The 26,368-nt window shown below is 40.9% G+C and overlaps 1 protein-coding gene across 3 annotated transcripts; it reads right to left on the bottom strand.

Moving 5' to 3' along the window:
* Window positions 1-1,330: 1,330 nt before the first annotated feature.
* Window positions 1,331-25,904, bottom strand: Znf248 (zinc finger protein 248). 3 transcript variants are annotated; one of them, XM_087904369.1, is made up of 6 exons: window positions 25,813-25,904; window positions 25,074-25,348; window positions 24,216-24,258; window positions 9,623-9,749; window positions 9,244-9,333; window positions 1,331-5,364 (listed from the first exon to the last, which is right to left on the bottom strand). In XM_087904369.1, exons 3-6 carry the CDS (start codon window positions 24,228-24,230, stop codon window positions 3,866-3,868), a joined length of 1,731 nt encoding a protein of 576 aa, XP_087760495.1. In that variant the 5' UTR covers window positions 24,231-24,258; window positions 25,074-25,348; window positions 25,813-25,904; the 3' UTR covers window positions 1,331-3,865. The 3 variants fall into 3 exon arrangements, with proteins under 3 accessions (XP_087760495.1, XP_048300380.3, XP_085543083.2); XM_048444423.3 differs by lacking the exon at window positions 25,813-25,904 and having other exon boundaries at window positions 25,074-25,558; XM_085686957.2 differs by lacking the exons at window positions 9,623-9,749; window positions 25,813-25,904 and having other exon boundaries at window positions 25,074-25,558.
* Between the last annotated feature and the right edge of the window lie 464 nt (window positions 25,905-26,368).

The following is a 26,368-nucleotide window of genomic DNA, read 5'->3' as shown; positions in this document are numbered from 1 at the left end:
TGAGTAGTTTGGATGCTAAAGACTATGGGGTCTTTTGAAGTTAAGATGCATTTTGTAACACCTTGAGACAGCCAACTGCCTAGAAGATCTAGGAGCCAAATGTGCTAGCCTGAATGAGAAATTATCCATGGGTTCATGCATTTGAACACTTGGTTCACAATTAGTCGTTCAGTCAGGGTGTTTCAGGCACAGAAAATGAAACTACATGTTCTCTCACATGTGGGTCATAGCTTCAAATCTTCTGCTACGTGTATTTAATTTGGAGTACATGTAGAAGCCAGAAATCTACTAATGGGCCATTGTAGGATTAGAAAGCTCTTTCTACGGATCATAGGTGTTTTAGACATGCAAAGAATCACAGCTTCACAGAGTTAAGAATATGCAGCATAAACAAAAGCAACAAATCTTTACATCATTAAACAAATGTTCCATTGCATAAACAAAAGTAACACACCTAAAAATAATATTGTACAACATACAGGCCTAGAATATCTGACATACTTTTTTGTGAAGCAGGAATTTTGAAGGATTGTCCTATCATGTTTTGGCAAAGTTCAGCAATTGTTTTCTTTTGTGTCCTGCTTGTTCAAGTTGGACAGCATTTTGTCGGTAGTCAAGGCAAGGGCAGACTTTTTTGCCCAGTGGATAACCCTGCCACAAATGAAAGCAGACACCACATGGTGGTTCTTTGATGCCCATCATCCTCTTTTGAAGTAAACTGGTGCTGCCAGGAGCAGATGTGTGTCACTATCATGAAAAGCTTTAAGTTATGAAAGCATCTTAAATGGCATATTCTGTAGGACTCTGAAGTGTTTGATGACCATCTATCTAAAATATATCTTTGACATTAAAAACATATCTAACATGACTTACAAGTTGGATTGTTGTAGATAACTAACTCCTAAGTTGTATTTTTTAAAACTATAATATAGCTTTCAAGGACTAGAACTTTACATTTTTAAATGGGCTGCATAAATACAATAACTTACAGTAGGAAAATAATCTTAAATTTGTATCGACACAAAAATACATTAAACAGAAGTAGAAATATATACACAGGATAAAAAAATAAACTCAGAATTGTGCAGAGATATGTCACTAATTTATAGAAAAAATGCAAGATATATATATATATATGAATATATAGAAAAAACTTCACACAACATATAACAAGGAACATCACAAAGATGTTTGTTTGTAAATCATGTACCTTAATATACAATCTGCTGCAAACACTTCAAAAGGTATGCATACCAGCTCTAGAACTCATTTTCAAAAGGGATTTATTCATATCAATTTTTTCTCACATGAAAGCACAACACAGAGAAAATAATTGTTTCAATTAGCACAATAGCTTTATTTCCAATACTAAGAGGTTAGGAGTTTACAGGAATGAAAACCACTACACTGTTTATTCTGTATCTTAGCTACCTAGACCATCTCTCCACCTCTTGGCTCACCTGCAATTGCATCTAGTTGGGTTCTTCAAAATAAGGTACTAGCAATTTGGTGCTAAAATTTTGGTAGTGACATTAGCTTGAACTGGGATATGCTAATCCAGTTTACAACCTTGTCAGAAGGAAAATGGCAACCTGTATGCACCAGTTTCTGTGCGTCTCATCATCCGTTGACCCTGGACAATATTGCTAGAGTTAGTCTACCACTAAGGTCTTTTTATTTGAGGCATTCTATTTTCCACCAGAAAAAAACTGTGGTTTACAAAGCAACCATCCATCCATGCAGCAAACTGTTAAAAGGACTTTTCCCCCACAAACCACTGTATGGAATGTTAGCACTTGAAAAAGTGATCTCTGTTATTAACTGGAATGGCTTCAACTCTATGTATCAGACAGTCCTAATAATGAGCAAGTAACAGGTATTGTTGAAAATAATACAAAGTCCCAGAAAGAAGTGGCATAGAGGACTAAACAGCTCAGTGACATCATACCTGGGTCAGCTTTTTGCACTGTGTGTGCTGCCATCTTTGGGTCACTGTCCTTCCAGATCACAGACTATATGCCAATATCACAGACAGGTCTAAGTAAACACATCCAACAGGTATAATATCTTTTCTGTCTCTTGATGTCATCTCATGTTATAACAATTTCACCACTGAGATCTATTCCAGTATTGCACAGCAGTCCCTAACTTCAAAAACTTGGCAGAATGGAGCTGCCATGACTAGCTTTGACTAATCTTAATTTATTCCCCCAAAACATCTTTGGGAGAAGGAAAAAGAGATAAAACTCAGCTCAGCAAAGAAGGTGGCCAGAGCATCTCTTAAAACTACTGGTCAATCTGTTTCTAGGAGGTACTGGGAATAGCACAAAGGAGGTGGAGACACTATGTAGGAGTCTATAAATACAGATATATATTACTGAATTACACAGAAGTATGGTTACCTGTAACCATGCCTAAACAGATACACAATAAAATACCAATGGTAAAAAATGAGCATTTTATTATACACTACCATATTTCATTTTTAAAGTGCAGCATTACCATTTACAACTCATGTTGTCATGTAAATACCATTTTTATTAACAGCATTTATATGGTTGACACAGAGGTAGCTAAGAAAAACCCTCAGAAAGATACTGTTGGATTTTTTTTTTTTTTTACCAAATGGGCAGTTTGGTAATAATGGTCACACCTACTCATGGTCAAAAATAGTGAAAAGGATGTGACAATGTTTTGTGTGTGCGTGAAACAATGTCATTCGAAACATACTGGCCAACCTAACAAGAGAATGGTAGTATTTACAACTAGACAATTCTGAGGTAATTAAAAAGCTCAATAAACCATCTTTTGGCTTCCTTACTACAGAGGCAGTTTGGTAATGATGGCTATAGCCATTTTTTTTTTTTAGGAAATAGAAAGAAGGATAGGTGATTTACACTTTAAGTCTGCCATATAGCTTACATGCACATAGCTTCTCTGAGGAAATCCGTGCCGATACATGCTTTGTCAGTTTTGAAGGCCAAGTCACCAACATGAGAGTAGGGATGGATGTGGTGGAGTCTGGAGAGACAGCAGCAGAACCCTCTACAGCACCCTCGAATGTAGGCCAATGGCACGCAGCAAAGGTACCAGGGAAAGACAGCAAATCATTAGGGATGACGAGCGCTGTTTATTTCCTTTGCTCTCAATATAATTTAACTGTAACTTCATGTAACTTTAAATAATTGATTCACACAATTCTTGAAATTTAAACAATTATCAGCACTTTTAAGTTGGTGTGAGCTGCCTTTATGACATCACCATTTGCGTACATGCATATAAATATATTTACATATGCATACATGTAGATCCATATTCACACATATGCTCATAAACATACATAATCTTATCAACCAAAAAGACACTGGTGGTACTTAGTATTGAAAGTATACCATAATAGCTATTACACTAAGGGTTCAGTTTTTCCTCACAACCTTACTGGGTTTCAATACGTAGATCAAGCACTTCCTAAAGTACACAGATATTACATTACATATGCACACAAGGTCTATAAACATCAGATGCTCTTTACATACATGTTTAATGCTATTGTCACTCACTTTTAAGTTTCATACTCTCCTATGAATACAAGTAAAATTAATATTACCCATTATATTTAAAATACAATTTTGAAACACATTTGGAAGACATTACACAATTTAAACTTTATAGACTTTTTTAACTATATGTTTGTATGAATGATTTCCCTTTAAAACAATATTCTAATGAAAGTTTTTATTTTCTTGAAAGCTTTTATATATTTCAACAAAATGGCATTTTCTAGGACTCTGGTATTCTTTGGCAGGCTCTAAGCTCACTTTTCAAACCGTACCACCGACTTGGCAGGCATAAGGAAGGTGACCATCTAGGAGGCTGCAAGAGCCTTCATCCTGGAGTGAATTCTCTGATGCTTGGTGAGCACCGACCTCTGACTGAAGGTCTTCCCACACACGTTACATTCGTAGGGCTTCTCCCCTGTGTGAGTTCTCTGGTGTTTAGTGAGAGCTGACTTTTCACAAAACATTTTCCCACATTCATTACATTTGTAGGGCTTCTCCCCTGTGTGAGTTCTTTGATGTACAATCAGGTTTGACTTCACACAAAAGGACTTGCCACATTCATTGCATATAAACGGTTTCTCTCCTGTATGTGTTCTCTGATGGACGGTGAGGGCGGACCTGTGGCAGAAGGATTTCCTACACGCATTACATTCATAGGGTTTCTCCCCTGTATGTGTTCTTTGATGTTCAGTGAGGTTTGATTTGACACAGAATGTCTTCCCACATTGCTTGCATTCATAGGGTTTTTCTCCCGTATGCGTTCGCTGGTGGTTGGTAAGGTGTGGTTTTTGGCAAAAGGCTTTCCCACATTCGGTACATTCATATGGTTTCTCTCCAGTATGTGTTCTCTGGTGTTGAGTGAGGTTTGATTTCTCCCAAAACATTTTACCACACTCACCACATTCAAAGGTTTTTTCTCCCAAGTGAGCTCTTCGAGACTGGGTGGGATGTGATTTCTTGCTGAAAAGTTTCCCATTTTCAGGGTACTGATAGGGTTTCGCCCCCATCTGGACTAGCTGGTGTTTAAAGAGAGCTGACTTTGCCCATGCTTTATTACTCACTTTATACTCCTGGACATTCTGTCTTGAGTAAGCTTCCTGGTGAGCAATGAAGGCTGAGCCATCGTAGAAGATTTTGTCATAGGCGCTCCGCTCACAAGGACTGCTCCTGGGAAGAGCTCCCTCATGTCCAAACCGCAAATCCACATAAAGGGACTTTCTACAAATGCTGCACTCGTGCGGCTCCATACGCAGGTGAGTTTTCTGTGACACACTGAGCTTCAAACTGTCGATGAACGTTCTTCCGCACTCAGTGTGTTTACAGAGCGTCTGCCCCGGCTGAGAGCGCTGACTCGGACACAGGGCCACTTCCTCAGGGAAGCCTTGTCCGTTTTCATGACGCGCGAAAGGCTGACCAGAAACTGGCCGTGTGAGACCCTGGTAAAGGCTGAGGCCACCCCTTTTCTCATTATATCTATATGATTTTGCTCTTACAGGAATATTTTCATGCCCAATTTTAAGGAGTGGTTTCTCACCTATATTAAACTCATCAAGTTTCTTTCTGGAATAGTTCTTTTTACTAATAATGACACCTGAAATATTCTTTAAATTCATTTCACATGAGTCACATATTTTGAGCAGAAAACTTCTTGAAGAAACAGGATCCATTGCTAGAGTGGAAGTTTTTCTTGGGTGACCTCCACTGTCCACACGCATGAGCTTGTTGGTGAGCATGGGTGGCCACAAACGGTCACCTTGATCCTCCGGGCTGCTCTCCAGTAGGCCGTCCACTTTCCATTTCTTTTCTATGAATGAGAAAAAAAAATCACCAAACCTTGCATAATACTTGACTTTTTTTAAAAAAAAAAATTTTTGATAGGGATAAGAAAACATACAGGGAAAAAAAAGACACAAGCAGAGAAGGGACTTGGGAAGCTGAAGTACCTTAACACATTTCTGAGGATGTATGGACGTGTACAGAAATCCTCTACTCTATGCTTAATGCTATTGTTTTAGATTCAGTGTCCTGGTACAAACTGAATCCAGCACATTTTCTTTAGCATCCTGGTTAGAGGAGAAAAACCAAATATGCTGCTGTGGAAGCAGGAATGGGGTTTAAGCCTGCCTTTATTTCTATTTACACACGGATTTTCTGCTTTAACATCTAACATCACCTGTGTTTTATTTACATGTGGGACCCCTAACTATCATATTTCTGTATCTGTTACTGAGACTTTCAGGACACTTTAATATAAAAATTTGGGCTATCCTTAACTGTTGGCACTCAATGCAAGAATGCTAATTATATGCTTAATTAAAAAAAAACTATAGCAATCTACTGCCCTAAAGATCAACAATTAAAGTTATGATCCTAGCAAAACAGTTCAAAACAAAATAAGCAAGCAAATAAAACTTTATAACAATTGACTCACATTAAGTGTTTAAATCAACATTCAATATAGCCATTAAAACTCTGTGCATGGAGGGATCTGTTCATAAGGCTGCTTGTCATTGCACACACGCAAAAGCAGTCATGTCTGTGTTCCCTTCATCCTTACCCTGCTGTGATTCCTGCTCTCTCTCTTTATTTGCTTTATTTGCTCTCTCTGCTCTGCTCTTCTTCTTTCCTTTTCTTTTCTTTTCTTTCCTCCCCCTTCTTTCTTTTTGGTTTTACAAGACAGGATTTCTCTGTGTAGCCCTGGCTGTCTTGGAACTCACTCTGTAGACCAGACTGTCCTCAAATTCACAGAGATTCGCCTGCCTCTGCCTCCCCAGTGTTGGGATTAAAGGTGTGCACTACCATCCCAAATGTCGTTTCCTTTCCCCCTTTTTCATTCTCCTTTTTCACAAGAAGCATTCAGGTTTTTTTTCTCACTATCCTAATAGTAGCCCATAAAAATAAATTATAATGACTCTATTCTACCTGCCTTATAAACAGGTGCAGGTGGTTCTGAAAGAAAAATAGTGAGAGTAGAGATGAAGTCAGTAAGAGCTAGATGTGGTATAGGGAACCCATGGATGTCACTCAGAGGGTAAGAGCTGAGCAGATGCAGTACAGGGAAGCCATGGATGCCATGCAGAAGAACTAGTAAAATGGTAAGCCTAGGCCGTACTTGATTCCTCAAAAATTGAACTGGATTTTGTATAGCTTAGGTTTTCCTTCTACGTCTCCTCTGATGGATGGATTTAATAACTTTATGAACAAGTATCATCCCATGACTGTTCTGACAAAACCATGCCCTAGAAAAGGGACTTGAAAACTATGGCATGAGGCACTTCCTTACAACTGAAAGTATCCTTTATGTTTTTAAAGAGGAAACAGTAGAAGAAGCAATAGGGGTGGGGGTGGAGGGCAGAGGGACACGAGGACCAAACAGAAAATGACAGAGCAGCAGCAGCAACAACAATGACCAGGAATGCACCAAAGATATTTACTGTCTGGTCTTTAAAAAAAGAAATCGATCTATCTCAGCTTTAGATTTCATCTAAACCACACATAAAATACCATCTAAAATCGATGCCTTCAAATACATACATCTAGTCCCAGCCTCAGCTAGGCATTCCATTCTTGGATAACTCAAACCTTAAAATAAACTCATGGATCAGATTTGAACAGCTACCCCCAACTTTCCCTGTTTAAAACTGAATTGCCGTGGGAGCACATTCTGTTCCTTCAGCCAATAGCCTTTAAGGTACCAGCCCATGTGGACCTGGCCTCTTATACTGTAAAAGCAGCAGTAAATGTGCACCTGCTCTTCTTGTTTCTGGTTCCCACTTCCGGCTGCTAGACTCTGTTCCTGTTCACGCAGAGGACTGTTGTCTAGGACAGAGATCTGTAAGTCTTTCCCTTAAATAAATAACCCTTTTATTATTCATGATTCTGAACTGGTATGAGACTGTTTTGTGATTTATGCCATCACTGAATCTATAACAATTCTTCCCCAATCGTGTTTGTTCTGTATTTTCTCTATCTCAGTAAGTGGTTCCCTAACTTGTCTTGTTGCTTGAGATAAAAAATTCAAAGTCATGTTTGACTCCTCTTATACTCTTCATCCAACAGAAACCTCCATGGCTCTATCTTCAAGGTATCTGTACAAACCTAGCATTTCTTAGCACCTCTGGGATGGTCTTGGCCACTACCCTTTCTGCTGAAGTACACAGGAGTTTCCTAGCTGGTGCCCCTTCCTAGCTCATACACACCCACTAAACACACCACCACTGCTACTGCACAAGCCAGATAAATCCTTTGAAGCTGAAAATAAGTCTGATGATTCAGTCTGATCTACATTAGTTCGAAACAGTGTTTCTTGCATTCCCAAAGGTAAAATTTCTGTGTCTTTCATGAACCATGGGAATATTATTAACAACAGCATTCTACCAGTCCTGCCCAAGGCTCTCCCCGCTACTGTTCAAACAGAACAAACCTGTCCTATAGGCCTGGGACCTCAACTTCTCTCTGTCTAGAATACTTTCTGTTCATAGTTTATTCTTTTTTTTTTTTTTTTGGTTTTTTTTGGAGACAGGGTTTCTCTGTAGCTTTGGAGCCTGTCCTGGAACTAGCTCTTGTAGACCAGGCTGACCTCAAACTCACAGAGATCTGCCCGCCTCTGCCTCCTGAGTGCTAGGATGAGGCAAGGATTAAAGGTGTGCGCCACCACCGCCTGGCCACTGTTTATTCTTACTCCTTTAGAGTATTCTATATAACACGGGCCTCATTCAAGTTTTCTCTGGCCTCTCTGCCAAATAGCATACATCTTTATGTTTTCCTCCCCTTCCTGTGTGCGCTCTCTTCATCATTCTTACCGCCAACCAACACTGTGTGCATATGCACATATATGTATATAGTGAAGTATATATGAAAATAAATAATTGCATCTACTTGATTCTGTTCTTCACTGTAGCATATAATCTATAATATCTGGTATATTGCTCTCTTGGTTACCTAGAACATGACTGTACCACAGTGAATGTTCTCCATTATGCATCTGTTGAGTGGAATATATGGAAGGACATGGGAATAGCTAGCTGGTGTCCAAAGAAAACAGAAGTTGCATAATTTGTAAAGACAAAGAGAAATTAACTAAGAAAAAAATCTAAGATGAAGCCAACTGACTTTGGATTTACAAGTAGAAATAAAACACTCCAAAATGTCTAAGCAAAAGAAAAGTATTTACAAACAAGAGTCATTAAGGCAACAGTGGGAAGCTGTTCTTGATCATTTCCAGAGGTCTGGAGTAAATTTCACAGGTAATTGTGGTGGTTTGAATAGAAATGGTCTGCACAGGCTCATGAAGTTGAATGTTTGATCACCAGGGAGTGGCACTACTGGAGCGGGATTAGGAGGTGTGGCCTTGTTGGAGGAAGTGTGCCACTAGGGAGTGAGCTTTGAGGTTTCAGAAACTCAAGCCAGGCCCAATGGCTCACTGTCTCTTCTGCTGTCTGCAGATTCAGAAGCAGAACTCTCAGCCACCTCTCCAGCACCATGTCTGCCTGTATACCATCATGCTTCCAACCATGATGATAATGGACTAAACTTCTGACCTGGAAGCCAGTACCAGTTTTTTCCTTTATAAGAACTGCCATGGTCACGGTGTTTCTTCACAGCAACAGAAACCCTAGGTCAGTAACCTGCCTTACCCAATGATACAAGGTCACTTTCCCTTGCCAGTATCTCACGACTGTACCTGGGTGGCATGGGAATCCATTTTCTGGTATCCATGGCTCTTCTCCTTGCTCTATTTTGAAGATCACATCTGGTTTAGTAACACAATACCCTGTTAAGACAAAATAATACAGGCTGGGTGCTAAATAGTTTAGCTTTGTGAACTGAAAGAGAAAAAAACGAAGGAAAAGAAAGGCACAGCCTCAGCTATGGTTCAGGAAGGCTCTCAGCATTCTGCAGAGAGATGAGAAGACACCACTGTTGCAGCAAAAAGAGATCAGTCGCCTTAGACCCGTAAGCCCTAAGACTCCTAAGGCTCAAACTGAAAATTACAGACATTCCCTCCCAATCTTGGAGATGTGTGTGACTGGTAGCCATGAGAAAAAGCCCTAAGCCCTTACCTACTGAGACAAAGTTGCTATAGTTCTCCAGGGTCACATCTCTGTAAAGTACTCTCTGAGCAGGGTCCAGCAGATACCACTCCTCCTTGGTGAAATCCACACACACATCCTTGAATGACACTTGCTCCTGCAAGACAATATTCTTTCCCTGTATGAAGTCATTGGGACTGGGCAATATAGAGAAGATTTAACAAAACGGGTTTCTTTAGAATTTACTGAAAAATAATGAACAGGATACCCCCTCCCTTTTTTCCTGCTACACTATGTAGAATAAAGGGAAATATCCTGTACAAATTGAGATGCTGCTAAAGGTCTAGGAGTGTCTCAGCTGCAACATGAATATGGTGAGGTGGGCAGAAACACAGTTCCTATTTTCAGAGTGCCTGTGTGGCCTGTGTGACCTGTGTGACCTATGTGACCTGTGTGACCTGTGTGACCTGTGTGGCCGGTGTGACCGGTGTGACCGGTGTGACCGGTGTGACCTGTGTGGCCTGAGTGACCTGTGTGGCTGGTGTGGCCTGTGTGGCCTATGTGGCTGGTGTGACCTGTGTGGCCTGTGTGGCTGGTGTGACCTGTGTGGCCTGTGTGACCGGTGTGACCTGTGTGACCGGTGTGACCTGTGTGACCTGTGTGGCCGGTGTGACCTGTGTGACCTGTGTGGCTGGTGTGACCTGTGTGGCCTGTGTGACCTATGTGACCTGTGTGACCTGTGTGGCTGGTGTGACCTGTGTGGCTGGTGTGGCCTGTGTGACCTGTGTGACCTGTGTGGCTGGTGTGGCCTGTGTGGCCTGTGTGGCCTGTGTGACCTGTGTGGCCGGTGTGACCTGTATGACCTGTATGGCTGGTGTGGCCTGTGTGATCTGTGTGACCTGTGTGGCTGGTGTGGCCTGTGTGACCTGTGTGGCTGGTGTGGCCTGTGTGACCTGTGTGACCTGTGTGACCTGTGTGGCTGGTGTGACCTGTGTGACCTGTGTGGCTGGTGTGGCCTGTGTGACCTGTGTGACCTATGTGACCTGTGTGGCTGGTGTGGCCTGTGTGACCTGTGTGACCTGTAAGAACACACACACGTGCATTTATTAGATAGACATTACAAACCTGGGAGTAGATCTCACTGTTTCTTAGGAAGCAAAACTTGAAATTGTTAAATAAATAATGATATTGATAAACAAGGGACAGGCTCCCACTAAAAAAGCCCATGACATCTTTTTTTAGTTCAGTGCTTGCCCTGGAGTCTAACCCCACAGGATAGAGCAAACCTCTCTGCTTTGCTCATTTTCTGGAGTCTCATGAATTTTTTCGGGGGGGGGGGGAGAGCAGGTTTTTATTAAAACCTAGTCAACAGCTGCATGGTGTGTGAGCCAATAGTGAGCAAGAAGTAAAAGAAGCAATATAAACAGATCCATATTGATGGTTATTGAAATGATTAAATGTGAACCTCAAAATGAATTGTGGCTAATGCGTTCAATTAAAACAAGAAATTCAAAAAAATAATTGAAGGATGGAAGAATTCAACAGATAGACGAAGTGGTACGGTGTGTGTGTGTTGTAGGAAAAGGTTACGACAGCAGACCAAAGGCTGTCATCCTCGAACAGTTTTCTACTTGTTCTGGTTGTCTTCCCACTCACACAGTAGCACACAGAGCACCATTATTAGTACCCTATATTCTCCAAAGCTGGTACGTAGAGGTGACGATGGCGAAGATGATGATTAACTCTATTTCCACAGTGTAATCACCCTTGAATGGTGACTGCGCTGCGAACAATCCCCAGGGGAGGACTAGGAACAGAGCCTGCAGGGGCAACTTTACTGGGACGACAATGTCCTCTGCTGCAGAGTTTCACGGGGTCCCGTTTATCAGCTTTTGGTTGACGATGCTATCAGGACACTGTTCAGAATGCCCTCACCTATACCTGTTAGTTGAAACTTTTTCCTCGAATAGGTTCTGGGTATCAAGTCTTAAGTTGAGGTCTGGTATTCATTTTTATTTTGGACTTTTATTAGAAGTCAAAGGGAAGGATGCTGCTTTGTTCTCTGACATGCAGCTATCCAGCTAGACCACTACTTGTTGAAGGTGCTATCTACTTTGATATGTATTTTGGGCCTCTTTATCGAAATTCACATGGCTGTAAGTCTATGGAGTTTTATCTGGGTCCTCAATTTCGTTCCACTGATCAATGTGTCTATTTTAAAGACACCATTATATGACTTTTACTACTACAGCTCTATATTATAACTTAAAACTACAGATGCTATAGACGGCAATTCCCCTTTTGTGTCTGTGTTCATCACATTAGCCCTATAATTCTCTTTGTTGGGTAGCTGCCCTGTTTTGGTATTACAGCAATACTGCCTTCACAAAAAGAATTTGAGCAAGACATGCTGGTGTAACCTTTACTCTTAAAACTTGGGAGCAGAGGCAGGTGGGTCTCTGTGAGTTTGAGGTCAGCCTAGTCTACATAGTGAATTTCAAGACAACAAGATTGCCATAGTGAGAACTTATCTTAATAATACTAATGACAATTATTATTATTATATTAATTATATTATATTGCATATAATATAGTTAATATAAATAATAAATAATACATAATATAAAATATAATAATTATTACTATAATTGGAAGGGTTCCATCCTTTTTATTTTAAGGAATAATTTCACATATATTAGTGTTAATTCTTCTTCAAAAATCTGTCAGAACTCTGCTCTGAACCTATTTGAACTTGTTTTCACTTGGAGATTTTAAATTAATACTTCTACCTCATTGGTTGTAAGGTCTATTATTATTTATCTCAATCTGATTTAATTTTAGTGGATTATACACATTTAGAAATTCATCCACTTCTTTTAAAGTTTACTGGAGTATAAACTTTTAAAGTATATTTTTAATGAATTTCTCAATTTCCTCAGTATCTATCTTTTTTATTATTTTTATTGAGCTATACATTTTTCTCTGCTCCCCTCCCTTTCTCCCCTTCCCTTTTACCCTCTCCCATGACCCCCTTGCTCCCAATTTACTCAGGAGATCTTGTCTTTTTCTCTTTCCTATTTAGATCCATGTACGTCTCTTTAGGATCCTCTTTGTTGTCTAGGTTCTCTCGGATTGTGGGTTCTAGGCTGGTTTTTCTTTGCTTTATGCCTAAAAGCCACTTCTGAGTCAGTACATATTATATTTGTCCTGCAAATTTCAAGATGTCATCTTTTTTTTCCCCCACTGAGAGGTACTCCACTGTATAAATATACCACATTTTCTTTACCCATTCTTCGGTTGAGGGGCATCTAGGTTGCTTCCACGTTCTGGCTATTGCAAATAATGCTGCTATGAATATAGTTGAGCACATGTCCTTGTGGTATGAATGAGTTTCCTTTGGATATATACCCAAAAGTGGTATTGCTGGGTCTTGAAATAGGTTGTCTCCTAATTTTCTGAGAAATCACCATAGTGATTTCCAAAGTATCTGTCTTAACATCTCTCTTTTCATCTGTAATTTTATTAATGAGTCTCTTCTTTGGAAGGGGAGTTTAATTTGTTTAATGACTTGTCAATCATCAATACTTTTTCAAAGATTCAACTCTTTGTTTGTACTTTTGTTTCTACTTTATTAATTTCAATGCTGGTTATGATTCCCTCTTCCCTTCTAGTGTTTTGGGAGGTTGTTTATTCTTATTTTTTCCCACGTTTGTAGGTTCATCATCAAGTTATTAAGATCTCTCAAATTTAATGATGTAGCCACAAAGTGCTATTATGAACTTTCTTCTTAGGATTACCTCCAGTGTGTTCCATAGATTTTACTATGTTGTTTCCATTTTTATTTAATCTTAAGATTTTTGAATTTTCCTTCTTAATATTTTCCTTGACTCTATTATCACAAAATAGTATGTGCTGTTTAGTCTGTGAGTTTGTATATTTCCCTTACTTTCTGCCATAGTTAGGGTTACTATTGCTTACACTTCCACACCATAATCTATCACTGAAGGAAGTCACACCAGTCAAACAAGGCTGAAACCTGGAAGCAGGACCTGATGCAGAGACCATGGAGGATGCTGCTTACTTCATTGTTCTCCAAGGCTTGTTCATCCTGCTTTCCTACACAACCTAGGACACCAGTCCAGGGAGGGCACCATCCACAATGGCATAGACCCACCCCATCAACCACTAATTAAGAAAATTGCCTACAGCCAGATCTTGTGGAAGCATTTTCTCAGTTGAGGTTCCCGCCTGTCAGATAACTCTAGCTTGTGTCAAGCTGACGTAAAACTAGTCAGTCCTTTCTAATGCTGTTGCTATCTAGCCCATTCAAAGTGGTCAGACAGAATACAGATGTCTTTTTCAATTTTCTTATATTTGGTAAAACCTGCTTTGTGTTTTAATTTGTGGTTGACTTTGAAAAGAATTACATGTGTTGCTGAAAAGAAAGTGTATTTAGTGTTTTGGTGGTGTGTTCTACAGAACCCTGGTAGATCCATTTGATACGTTATTTAACTCTAATGTTTGTTTAGTTTTTGTCCAGCTTACCCATCCATTGGCAATTGGTAATTAGTATTAAAGTCACCCACTATTACTGTATTGGGGTTAATCTGTGGTTTTAGATGTAATAGTATTTCTCTTATGAAACTGGATCCACTTTGGGTTTGGTACATATGTGTTAAGAATTATAAAGTCTTCTTAGTGGATAATGAGTATGGAGTCTCATTAACTCTTCTAACTAGCTTTGGGGTGAAGTCTATTTTGTTGGATATCACAACACCTGCTTCTGGTTCTGTTTACTAGGAACAGCTTTACCATCCTTTTATCCTAAGGAGGGTCTATTGTTGTGGTGAGGTTATTGTTGGAGGCAACAAAAAGATGAATACTGTTTTCTAATGAAAGTCTGTGTCTCTTTATTGGAGGACTGAGGCCATTAAGAGTTATCATTGGACAATTGTATGAATGTCTGCCATCTTGTTGAGGGCATTTTTAGGCCTCATTTCTTCTTTGTGATTAACTCTTCTGAAACTGTTCCAGGTGTGTTTACCCTTGTCTTCAGACTAAAGTATTCCTTCCAGTAGCCTCAGTAGAGTTAGCTTAGCAGATATAAATTCTTTTAATCTGTTTCTATCATGGGAAGTTATTTCTTCTTCAATTTGAATAGTTTTGCTGGCCGACAGGTATGGCCTTTCAGAACTCTGAATACATCTTTCCAGGCCCTTCTTACCTTAAATCTCTCTTCCAAATAATCAGGTATTATTTTGATGGGTCTACTTTATATGGGATTTAACTTTCCTCTCTTGTAGATTTTAATATCCTTTCTTTATTCAATGGTTTTAGTATGTTATAGGGAGTTTCTTTTCTGGACATAAGTATTTGGGGAGTCTGTGGGTCTTTTGTGTCTAGATGATCATCTTATTCTCTATTTTGGGGAGTTTTTCTATAACTACATTGAAAATATTCTCTATTTCCTAACTATGGTGTTATCTTTTTATGCTCATAATCTGAATGTTAATCTTTTCATGGTGTCCCGATACTTTCCCACCTTCTGTTGCTATTTATTTTTAAATTTATCACAGTCTATGACAGAATGATCCAGTTCCTTTACTCTGTTGTCCATCTTTGATTCTCTGCTTCACTCTGCTGGTAAGGCTTGCCACTTGTACTTTTATTTGATTTATTGAGTTTGTCAATTCCAGCATCATTTTAGTTTGGGCTTTCTTCAGCAATTCTATCTTCCTAATAGAGACTGACTTCCTTTTCATCCATCTTTTTGGTTTTCCCAGAGTGTACCATGCCTTCTTTGAACTGTTTGGGCTTATAATCACTGCTTGAACACACTTAATGTATTTAATTGTCTGGACATTCTTCCACGTCATTTTCATGATGTCCCAACGCTTCCCCTGTGCTTGCTAGTTTTTATGTCAACTTGACACAAGCCGGATCCACTTGAGAGGGAAAACTTGCTGACTCCTCCATAAAATCCAGCTGTCCGCAAGCTGGTACTGCATACTGTGGGCAGTGCCACCCTTGAGCTGGTGGTCCTAGATGCTGGAAGAAAGCAGGCTGAGCAAGTCATAAGGAGTAAGCCAGCAAGCAGCATTCCTCCATGGCCTCTGCTTCAATTCCCTCCTCTGGGTTCCTGCCTTGCGTACCTGCCCTGGCTTCCTTTGATGAGATTGACTGTGGTGTAGGAGTACAGGGAAACAAACCCTTTCCTCCTAAGTTGCTTTTAGTTGTGGTTTTCATCACAGTTATAGAAACCCAAACTGAGACAGTACCAATTTAGGATTGTCTCTTTGTTAAGGAGACGTGCTGTCTTGGTATTTCATGTTGTTTTGGTTTCTGTGCTGGGACTTGTGACTCCGGAGTTTGATTGTTGGTTGAGTTTGTTTGTTTGTTTGTTTTTATTTTTTTAAACTTAAATCACCTTCTTTCTTTCAGCAGTGGTTGTCTCTAGTACTCAGTAGAGGAATAAGTCCTAGTAGGGTTGAGACATTATTTTCCTTGTAGGACTGGTATTTAGGACTGGAAGTTCTATCCCAAATATTCCACCAAGGGTCAAATATTGCCCTGAGTCAGCTAGGGTCTCCTGCATTGATCTGTGGCTTCAGCTGGGAATTACATAATTCTCTGTGGAGCGGGGGCTCACCCAAAGTCAAATCTGGTTCCTCTCTGGGTCTGAAGTTTTACCTAAAGCCACTGGGAGGTATGGGGACTTCAAACAAGATTGTGGGCTGAGTTAAATCCAGTTCCCCATCCTATGGCCAAAGTTTCCTTTTTTGAAGCCACTGAGCAATATGGAATCCGCTAAGCACCAAATCAGTTCTTGTCAGGACTTGTCCCCATCCTGTGTCCACAGCTTCTATTAGACCCCAAGTCAGATCTGCTCTCTACCCCAGGTCTGCACCTTCTCCTGAGGCCTCTGGAAGTTGAGGAATTTCCTGAGCACCAACAGGCCTAATCGTGGTTCAGGCCCAGTTCATACTCTGCGTCTGCTGGGAGAAAATCTTTTCTTATACATCTGACAGAGAACTACCATCTAGAATACACAAGGAATGAAAAAACTAAACATCAAGAAAAGAAATTACCCAAATAAAAGATGTGTGTGGACTGAACAGAGTTCACAAAAGAATATAAATGGCTAGTAAACATTTTTTCTTTAAACACCAAAACCCTTCGCCACCAGGGAAAAGAGGATTGATTCCGCCTTCCCCCCGTCAGAGTGGTATCATCAAGAACACATATGGTAACAAATGCTGGCATGGGTTTAGGAAAGGGGGAACCCATATACACTGTGAGCAGAGTGGAAGTCTGGTGAACTCCGGCGATTCCGATACACCACTTGTGAATGAACATGCACCTAGAGGACTCTATACCCTACTGTAGCGATATTGTGGTTCACTGTCCTAGTCACAATAGGTAGGAAATGGAATCTGTTAAATGACAATCAACTGATGAACAGACAATTAAAGTGTGGTACATACAAACAATGGAAATTCATTCAGCTGTAAATAAAAATAAAATTATGACATTTGTAGAAAAAAATAATGGTGAAATGAAAAAATATTACACTGTGTGAGGTAATCCAGGTCCACAATGACAAAAGGCAAATGTTCTTTCCTATGTGTGGACCACAGTTTTCAATCCTGCCATGTGTATCCTCGATATGTGTATAGAGACCTGGAAGTGGAAAGGGGCCTTGTGGAAGAGGAAGGGGAAGAGGCATCAGGAGAGCAGGGCAGAAGAACACAGGCTATATCAAACTGGAAGAAAGGAGTACTGGAGACTCAAGGAAACAAACAGAAGCAGGGGCACTGGAGAGGAGTGAGGAAGGAGGATTAGCCAAAACTAAATATGTATTAAAAAAGTCACACTGAAAACGACTACTATATAAGCTAATTTATATCTTTTTGTCTTCTATTTTTATGCATTATTAGTATGGGGGGTGTGGTGGTTGAAAGAAAATGGCCCCCAAAGGGAGTGTCACTACTAGGAGGTGTGGCTTTGTTGGAGTACATGTGGCCTTGTTGGAGGAAGTGTGTCACTGTGGAGGCGGGCTTTCCTATATGTTTAAGCCACACCCAGTGTCTCAATTCCCTTCCTGTTGCCTGAGAGTCAAGATGTTCAGTACCTGTTATTCTATGAAAATAAACTCAAAACGAACCAAACACCTTAATTTAAGACTGACATAAGACCTGCACAGTAAGAGAAAGCACCTCAAATTAAACACACTAGTCAGAATTTCCTTCAGAGGACTCTGACAGCTTAGGAAATAATACCAAAAACTGAAACATAACAGCTAATGAAATGAACATACCACTTTCAAAAGCTGGAATACAAATGGCCTTTTGTGGGCAGCATGCTGCAAGTTACTCGGTTTAAATAGAAAAGTGGAAATGGTGTGGGAAGTCCTCCTGTATATGTGTTGCTTTTATTGGTTAATGAATAAAGAAGCTACTTTGGCCTGTGATAGGGCAGAGCAGAGCTAGGCAGGAAAACTAAACTGAATGTTGGGAGAAAGAAGGCAGAGTTAGTGAGAGGCCATGTAGCTGCCTGAGGAGAAGGACACAAGCCACCAGCTGGATCCTTGCTGGTGGGCTACGAGCCTTGTGGTAAAATATAAAATAATAGAAATGGGTTAATTTAAGATATAAGATCTAGATAGAAATTTACTTAAGCTATTGGACAAACAGTATTGCAATTCATATAGTTTCTATGTGATTATTTCAAGTCTGAGCATCTGGGAACAAACAAGTAGTCTGGGCAGCTGGAAACAAATGAACAGCCTCCAACTACAATGGCCAATAAACATGAAAAATGTTCAAAATCTCTAGCCATCAGGGAAATGAAAATTAAACTATTTTATGACTTAGAATGCTATGTGAGTCTATCTGATTGGCTATCATTAATAAAATAAAGAACAACAAATGGGAGGCAGAATGAACTTACTCATGGCTGGCAGCAAAATAAACTGGACCAACCTTGATGGGAATCAGTACAGAAGCTCCTCAAAGACTAAATGAAGAGACCGGAGAAGTGGTTCAATGGATAAAATGCTTCCTGAGAAGCATGAAGACTTAAGTCCAAATCCCAAGAACCCACGATGGGTGGCAGAGACAGAGTTTCTGAAAGCTCAAGGGCCAGCTAGGACAAAAGAGACTCTTTCAAACAAGGTGGAAGATGAGGGCTGCTGGCACTTAAGATGTCCTCTGACTCCATACTCCCACTGTGGCACATGAGCACCTGTACACACACACACACACACACACACACACACACACACACAATAATAAGTTGCTTTTTAAAATACAACTAAAAATAGATCTAATATTAACCCAGCTATACTATTTTTGAGTATATATCCAAAGAGCTCTATGTTAGTTAGTAAGGGTTTTTTTCCCCCAAATTGGCACAGCCAGGGTCATTTAGACAAAGGAAAACTCAATTGAGAAAATGCCTCCATCAGACTGGCTTATAGGCAAGTCTTGGGGGGACATTTTCTGGATTAGTGTTTGATAAAGGAGGGCAGAATCCACTGTGGGCAGTGCCACCCCTGTGCAGGAGGTCCTAGGGTACATAAGATGTTGCTTCAAGGCCTTACTTTAACTTACTTCAGTGATGGACTGGGACTGGGATCTGAAAACAAATAAACACTCTCCTCCCAAAATTGCTCTTTTTCATGGTCTTCATTACAACAGGGAGATAACTAATGCAGGTTTTAAGTCAAGAGACTACAGAAATATTTCCACATTCATATTTACTGTAGTACTATCAAAACAGCCAAGTTATAAATTAAAATCTAGCTGTCCGTCAGCAGATGAATACATGAGGAAAATCACATATGCACAATGAAGTTTTATTCAACCTTAGAAGAGGATGAAATTATGTTGTTTGCTGAAAAATAGATGCAACAACAGATCGCCATAATAAACCAGACTCAGAAGATAAATATCACATTTTCTCTCACTAATGGATCTCAGATGTTCTTTAGATAATGTCTTTTGCTCCTTTGATAGTAACTTTTATTAGATGTACTCAGCTCAATACACACAGTCCACTAGGTAATGCCACATTTATACATGTGACATGATTTGACATGAAAGCAGAAGGGAGACCGGGGATGGAAGGAGATAAGCAGAAGAGACCAGGAGGCTAGGGGGAGGACATGGCGGTGAGCATGCTCAAAGTACACCCTCAATGTAAAAGGACTGATCTACATGAAATCGAACACAACATACAATAAATCTACAGCAGTAAACATGTTAAAGTACACCATCAATGTAAAGGAAACAACCTATATGAAATCAAACACAACATAAAATAAATCTATAGCAGCACACATGTTAAACAATGAAGGGGGATATTTATAAAAGGCTGGCAATGATGAGATGACACTCGAGAGAACCCTGACTAACCCACTCTTGGGCACATGCCCAAATGACACGTCATCCTACCACAAGAACACTTACTCAACCACAGTCACTGCTGCTCTGTTCATAATAGCCAGAAACTGGAAACAGCCTAGGTGTCCCTGAACAGAAGAAAGTGTACATTTACACAAAAGAGTATTATTCAGTTATTTAAAAAAAATAATATCAGCTGGGTCATGGTGGCGCATGCCTTTAATCCCAGCACTCGGGAGGCAGAAGTAAGTGGATCTTTGTGAGTTCAAGGCCAGCCTGGTCTACAAGAGCTAGTTCCAGGACAGGCACCAAAGCTACAGAGAAACCCTGTCTCAAAAAACAAACAAACAAACAAAAATGGTATCATGAAATTTGCAGGCAAATAAATGGAACTAGAAAAACAATCATCCTGAGTGAGGTAATTCAGAAAGAAAAATATGGTATTTTATCCACTTATATGTGGATATTCGCTGCTAAGTAAATGATAACCAAGTTACATCTGTAGACACAGAGAGGTTAAGTATACAGAAGGGCTGGGGTTTGTGGAGGATGACACACATGGATCTCCACAGCAGGAGAAAACAGAATAGATTTTATGAGTACACTGGGAGTGGGGTAGGGAAACAGGAATTGTAGGATCAGGAAGGGAGAGGGAGGGGAAATGAGGGAAAGGATGTGGAGAAAGATTACTAGAACTGAGGGGCATTTGATGGGTGATATAAAAACCAAATACAGTAGAAACTTCCTAAAATATGTGAAGGTGATCTTAATGAAGTCTCCAAATAATAGGGGAGATGGAGTCCCAACTGGCCATCTCTTGTCACCAACGAAGCTTCCAGTACTGGCACTACGTTACACATTCAGTTGAGCTACTGATCAAAAGGTTCCCATGAAAATCCCCAAACAACCCAGGTTGTTGCAAAGACAATATGCTGCACTCCAAAAACTGACAGCAAAGCCCCACTGCTGATGACAACACCTGCACAACCCATTGAACATTGCGAGGTCGAGCTGGTGCCTACATAGAACCTTCACCCTTACATCCTAGTGTCTTTGGTAAGGGAGGTTACTCTGCAGGCTACCAAAAGAGAAATGTAAACATCAACCCAGCCATAAACCCTTTGAATTACAATCTCTCCTGCCTGCAAAATATGCTAGGGCAATGGTGGCACAAAGCTTGTGGGAGTAACCAATCAATGTCTGATTTGACTTAAGGTCCACTCCATGAGATGGAACCCATGCCCTACAATGCTTGCATGACAAAGAACCAGGGACTAAATAGCCCAGAGACCTAGGGCAAAATCATATACTACTGGTCTTTTAAAAACAAAGTAGTGATAAAATGAGTCCTAATGATATTCGGCTATATTCATAAATCAATGCCTTATTCAGCCATCATTAGAGAATCCTCCTGCAGCTGATGGAAACAAATAAGAACATAGCCAGACGCTATGCAGGGAGAGACCATGAAATACACAGCTCTAAAATGGATGTCTCCATCAAATCCCTCCCCTCAGAATTCAGGGAACCCTGAAGAAGAGGAAGAAAGAGTGTAAGAGCCAGAGCTGATGGAGGACACCAGGAAAACAAGAACCAACTGAGCAAAGCTCATATGAGCTCAGAGAGACCGAGGCAGCAAACACAGGGTGTGCACAGGTCTGCAGCAGGTCCTCTGCATGCACACTATGGCTTCCAGTTTAGTGTTTTTCTGAGACTCCTCGGTGTGGACAAGTGGATCTCTGATTCCTGTGCCTTCTCCTGGGCTCTTTTCCTTCTGCTGGTTTGCCATGTCCAATTTTGATGTTATGATCTTTGTTTTATCTTATTTTATTTTACTTTGTTACATTTTGCTGCTATCTTAGAAGTCTTTTTTAACGTGGAGGAGAGGGAAGGTGGGAAGGAACTGGGAGGAAAGGAGGGATGGGAATTATAATCAAGATATAGTGTAAGGGATCTGAGGGAGGTAACAAGTGTAATCAGAACCCCACAAGTAAAGAATATTTGAAGAAAAAGAATGGCTGAAAATTTCCCCAAAATGAGAGGTATTACACTTCAAAATTGAAACACCCTAGAAATACAAGAAAAAGACCTATACCAAACCAAACCAAGTTGTATCAGGAAGTGAACACTGAGAGAGCCAGTGTCTGTATGGTTTTACTTTAAAGTTTAAGGAACAAGGCAAAGAGTCACAGCTGAAGCACAAAACTGGTAGAAGGCAAGGAAATGCAGGAAAGAACAAATATTTCATTAAGTACACAGCTCAGTGACTCTCTAGAGTCCCGTACCAAAGGCACTGTAGGTTAGCCTTAAAAGCTCAGTAGCAGAGCACTTGTTGAGTGTACTCAAGGCCCTGGAGTTAATCTCCAAGGAAAAGAAGAAGAGAGGAGGGAGAGAGGAAGGAATGGGAGAGAAAAGAAAGGAGGGAAATTCAGGGCTCCATCTCCATCCACTATCTCAGAACACACGTTAAAATGATGTCAGAGATTCACAGGTTCGCCTGAGTTTGAGAAATCCTAAGATCAGATTTGTAAATAAAAAAGAAAAAGATATATAAGGACAGACGTGAATATTTAACTGAATTAACACTAGAAAACACTTAAGTGGCTATTATAAAATGGTTAACTATGGTAGGATGACCAGACATTTAAGTCTGGAATTGCCCCAGAATTTGAGAACTGACCAAGCCTAATTACCCATAGAATCTGTTTCATGCTCAGTGAAAATGTCTCAAGAAGATAATATCACCCATCTACAGGGAGCAGGAAGAGTGGAGTGGGGAGGAGTATCTACCTTCTTATCTTTCCTATCCGTCCCCTTCCCTTCAGATTTTTACATTTTATTAGCACACTGGACTAAATGTTAGTAAAAAACATTAAGAAAAAAAAAAAGACACCTGAAACCCATAAACAAAAAGCAGAGGATCAAGGATGAAAGCAATGTCTGGGGCAGAAAAAAAAAAAAAAGGTTTCATAAGGGTTGATGAAAAATCGGTCAGAAACGCAAGTTTAGAGCATGGTGTTCCAACAATAAGTCTCTCTCTCTCTCTTTCTCTCTCTAATGCGTGTGTGTGTGTGTGTGTGTGTGTGTGTGTGTATTTGTCTGTTTTGAGTTTTGCTTTTTGTTGTTTTTCTTAAATTATTTGGGGGGGGCAGGGAGAAAGAACACAAAATTGAGTGGGGAGAATCTGGAAGGAGTTGAAGGAGGAGAAAGAAATAAATAGGAATACATTGTATAAAAACATTTTTAAATAAAAAAAAAAACTTTTAAAACAGTCCATTGTCAAAACTACCAAATGCTGACAGTCAAGAAAGGCAAAGACAAGACTGCTCACTGACTGGCCCTGAAGATGATTTGGTGGCCCTTGTAGAACTGACTCAGGTGACGGTGATGTGGTGTAGGAAGTGTATATGTGTTGCTTTCATTGGTTAATGAATAAAGAAGCTGCCTTGACCTGTGATAGGACAGAGTAGAGCTAGACGGTGAAAACTAAACTGAATGTTGGGAGAAAGGAGGCGGAGTAGGGAGAAGCCATGTAGCCCCACTGGAGACAGACATTGGATGGAACCTTGCTGGTAAGCCACAGCCATGTGGCAATACACAAATTAATAGAAATGGGTTAGTTTAAGATGTAAGAGCTAGCCAATAAGAAGCTAAGACTAATAGGCCAAGCAGTGATTTAATTAATACTGTTTCTGTGTGATTATTTTGGTTATGGGAGGTCGGAATGAATAAGTGGCCTCTGCCTACAGTGGTGAGGGGATAAGGACTTATTTTTCAGGGTGAATGTAAAGGAGAAATGGATGAACACAAGCTGCCTGCATGCACATTTGCCTAGAAGCACAAATGAGCTGGCTAGACATTTAGGAGAGCTGCTTTGAGATTCCTCCACCTACTTTAGCATTTGTTCAGGGGCATCAGAACAGTCTGCTCCAGCCTCAGTGTTGGTACCGATCTGACACACACAGGCTCTGCTCTGGCACTTTACAAGACGTGGTTATAAGCAATGTATTGCAATCACCCCAGGGTGACTACCAGAAAACATGAGACGTTTCTACAACCTAAATACTCCCGTAAATTTAAAACTCCTCCACCTAATTCTGTCAATCCTCCTAATTCAAATTTTTCTGTAGCTGTACAATTCTGCCTATTTTTACTTTTTCATTAAAAAAAAACCCACAAATTCTTAAAACAAAATGGGAATAAGTAAGCCAAAAACTCACCTGAGATTTGTTCATTTTCTGCTCTGAGTGGAGGAGGGAAGAGCTGAGGGAACAGGAAGAAGGAAGTCAGGAGAGATGTGGCCTGCCCTGCAGTCCCTGGACTCACATGTGGATGCAGGGCCATGCAAGGTGTTTTTACTTCAAGTGTGGCCCTAACATCTGTCAAGTTTAGATTTTTTTTTTCACTGAATGAATAAAAACACCTGTTTCTTATTATCACCCATCTTACAGAAAAATTAAACAGATGAGCTCTTTTGAATTCACCAAATAACAATCTAAAGGAGGAAATGCCATGACTATGTCTGGACTGATAATCAAGGGGAGGAAGGGGAAAATCAGGACATATTGTTTATCTGATACCATTAATCCCTGGAAGTCAGATAATACAAGAAAATTTGAGAAAAGGGATGGGATTTTTAAAGCAAGATAAAGATTTCAAAATGTGTCCCAAGTTGCTTCTTGCCAATCTCTTGATAAGAAACTTTGAATAACAAGTGACAAATGCACAACCATCTGCATCACTAAAAACTTACAAGATAGTCTTAGATTTTCGGGCGTAACGTAAAAAAACAAAACAAAACTCTAAAACTGAATAACTCCAGGATTCACCTACACTGTCCGGTGGACATTTATGGCCAGGTAAATATGGCCCTCAACATCTCCCTTCATGCCACCTTTGGATGAGTTTGTCAGTGTCTAGAGATATCCCCTCCATAGTTAACAAGGTAGGAGGGGTGCATGGGATGTTCAGGAAGGAGGGCGACAGCAATTCCGGACCTGTGGCTGGTGAGCCTTTCACCCCCAAGTGGCATTCCCTGTGCAGCCTGAGTGCACCCATCTCTCTTAACTCCAGCTCACCTCTCTCTCCTTAAACTTGTCTCAGACTTTCGGCGGGCACACAGTCTTCCATGGTTTCAGAATAGTGTGTCATTACACACAACAAATGAGCGAGTATCAAATTCAAAACGGGGATCCCAAATGTGTGAGGGGCAGAAGGCTTGGTGGCCAGCTAGGCCGGCTCTTTCCTCTTCCACTCCAAACACTGCGCCCTAGGGACCAGTCCAAAGGCCCGCGGCAAGGGTGGGCTCCCTGCGACCCTCACAGGGTATTCCCTGCACAAGAAGTAGTAGCAGCTTTAAAAAAAGAAAAAGAAGAAAAAAAAGAAACAAGTATTCGTAATAATCACATTGTGCAGAAAAGGAAATCGAGTCCCGAGTGGGTTATCCTGTCCCAGTAATTCATTCACTCGGGACCAAAATGGTCCATCCGCCTCCACATCCCAGCATCTGGCCCCAGGAGCCGGAGAATGCACACGTCACAGCACCACGCTCACGCCACGCACGCGTAACTCCTCACGGTCCCTTCCTACAACCCCGCACCGGCCCCGCCTGCTACACAAAACGCGCACGCGCAGCACCCGCTAGCGGCCCTAGGTTTGCTCTGCAGAGGTGCAGACCATCTGGACTCCAGCAGCCCGAGTCCCGGCGTCCGAATGCACCCCAGATCGGCCCCCTGCGGGCCCTTGTTTGCTGCCGACAGCGGCCCAATGGCCCCGAGCTCCCGGAACCCTCCGCCCTTGCTGCCATCTAGGGCTCACCCGCTGCTCCCGCAGTGCGCGGAGCCGAAGGCCAAGAAATGTTCCCAGGAGGGACGCGAGGCCGGGGAAAGGACCAGGAGCCAGAATGCAGCCTGCGCATGCGCAGGGGAAGGGGCGGTGCGCCCTTCTGTGCTAAGAGTGGGGTCCCTCTGTCCAGTGTTGGAAGGAGTGTTGCCCAGAGAATGGAGTCAGCTTTTGTCTCCCAGAGAATGGAGTCAGCTTTTGTCTCTGTTGTAAAATGATGCTATTGACGGCGTCTAGGAACCAGAGTTTCCAGAATTAAAGGCGTTTACAGTATAAACACAAACCTTGCCAAACTCATTTCTCAGGACGGGGCTTTCTGGTCCACCATGCCAGCTTCTGTATCTTTATTACTCCTATCTAGAGTCAACATTCTGTCAGTACCCAGGGCGTTGGGAATCAAATCAGGATATTCTTTACATTCAAAAAGAAGAAAAGATGTGCTTTAATTTATGTTGGAATGTCTGCTGGTGTGGGTTAAGGTCTTGGTCATGTTAAGATTTTATGGGTTAACTCATAAATCCGGGCAGGACAG

Source organism: Myodes glareolus, chromosome 3 (genome assembly GCF_982192425.1).
Source record: "Myodes glareolus chromosome 3, mMyoGla1.1, whole genome shotgun sequence".
In the NCBI taxonomy this organism is placed as follows: Eukaryota; Metazoa; Chordata; class Mammalia; order Rodentia; family Cricetidae; genus Myodes; species Myodes glareolus.
The sequence above is the reverse complement of the archived record's forward strand: the minus strand, read 5'-3'. Positions and strand labels throughout refer to the sequence as shown.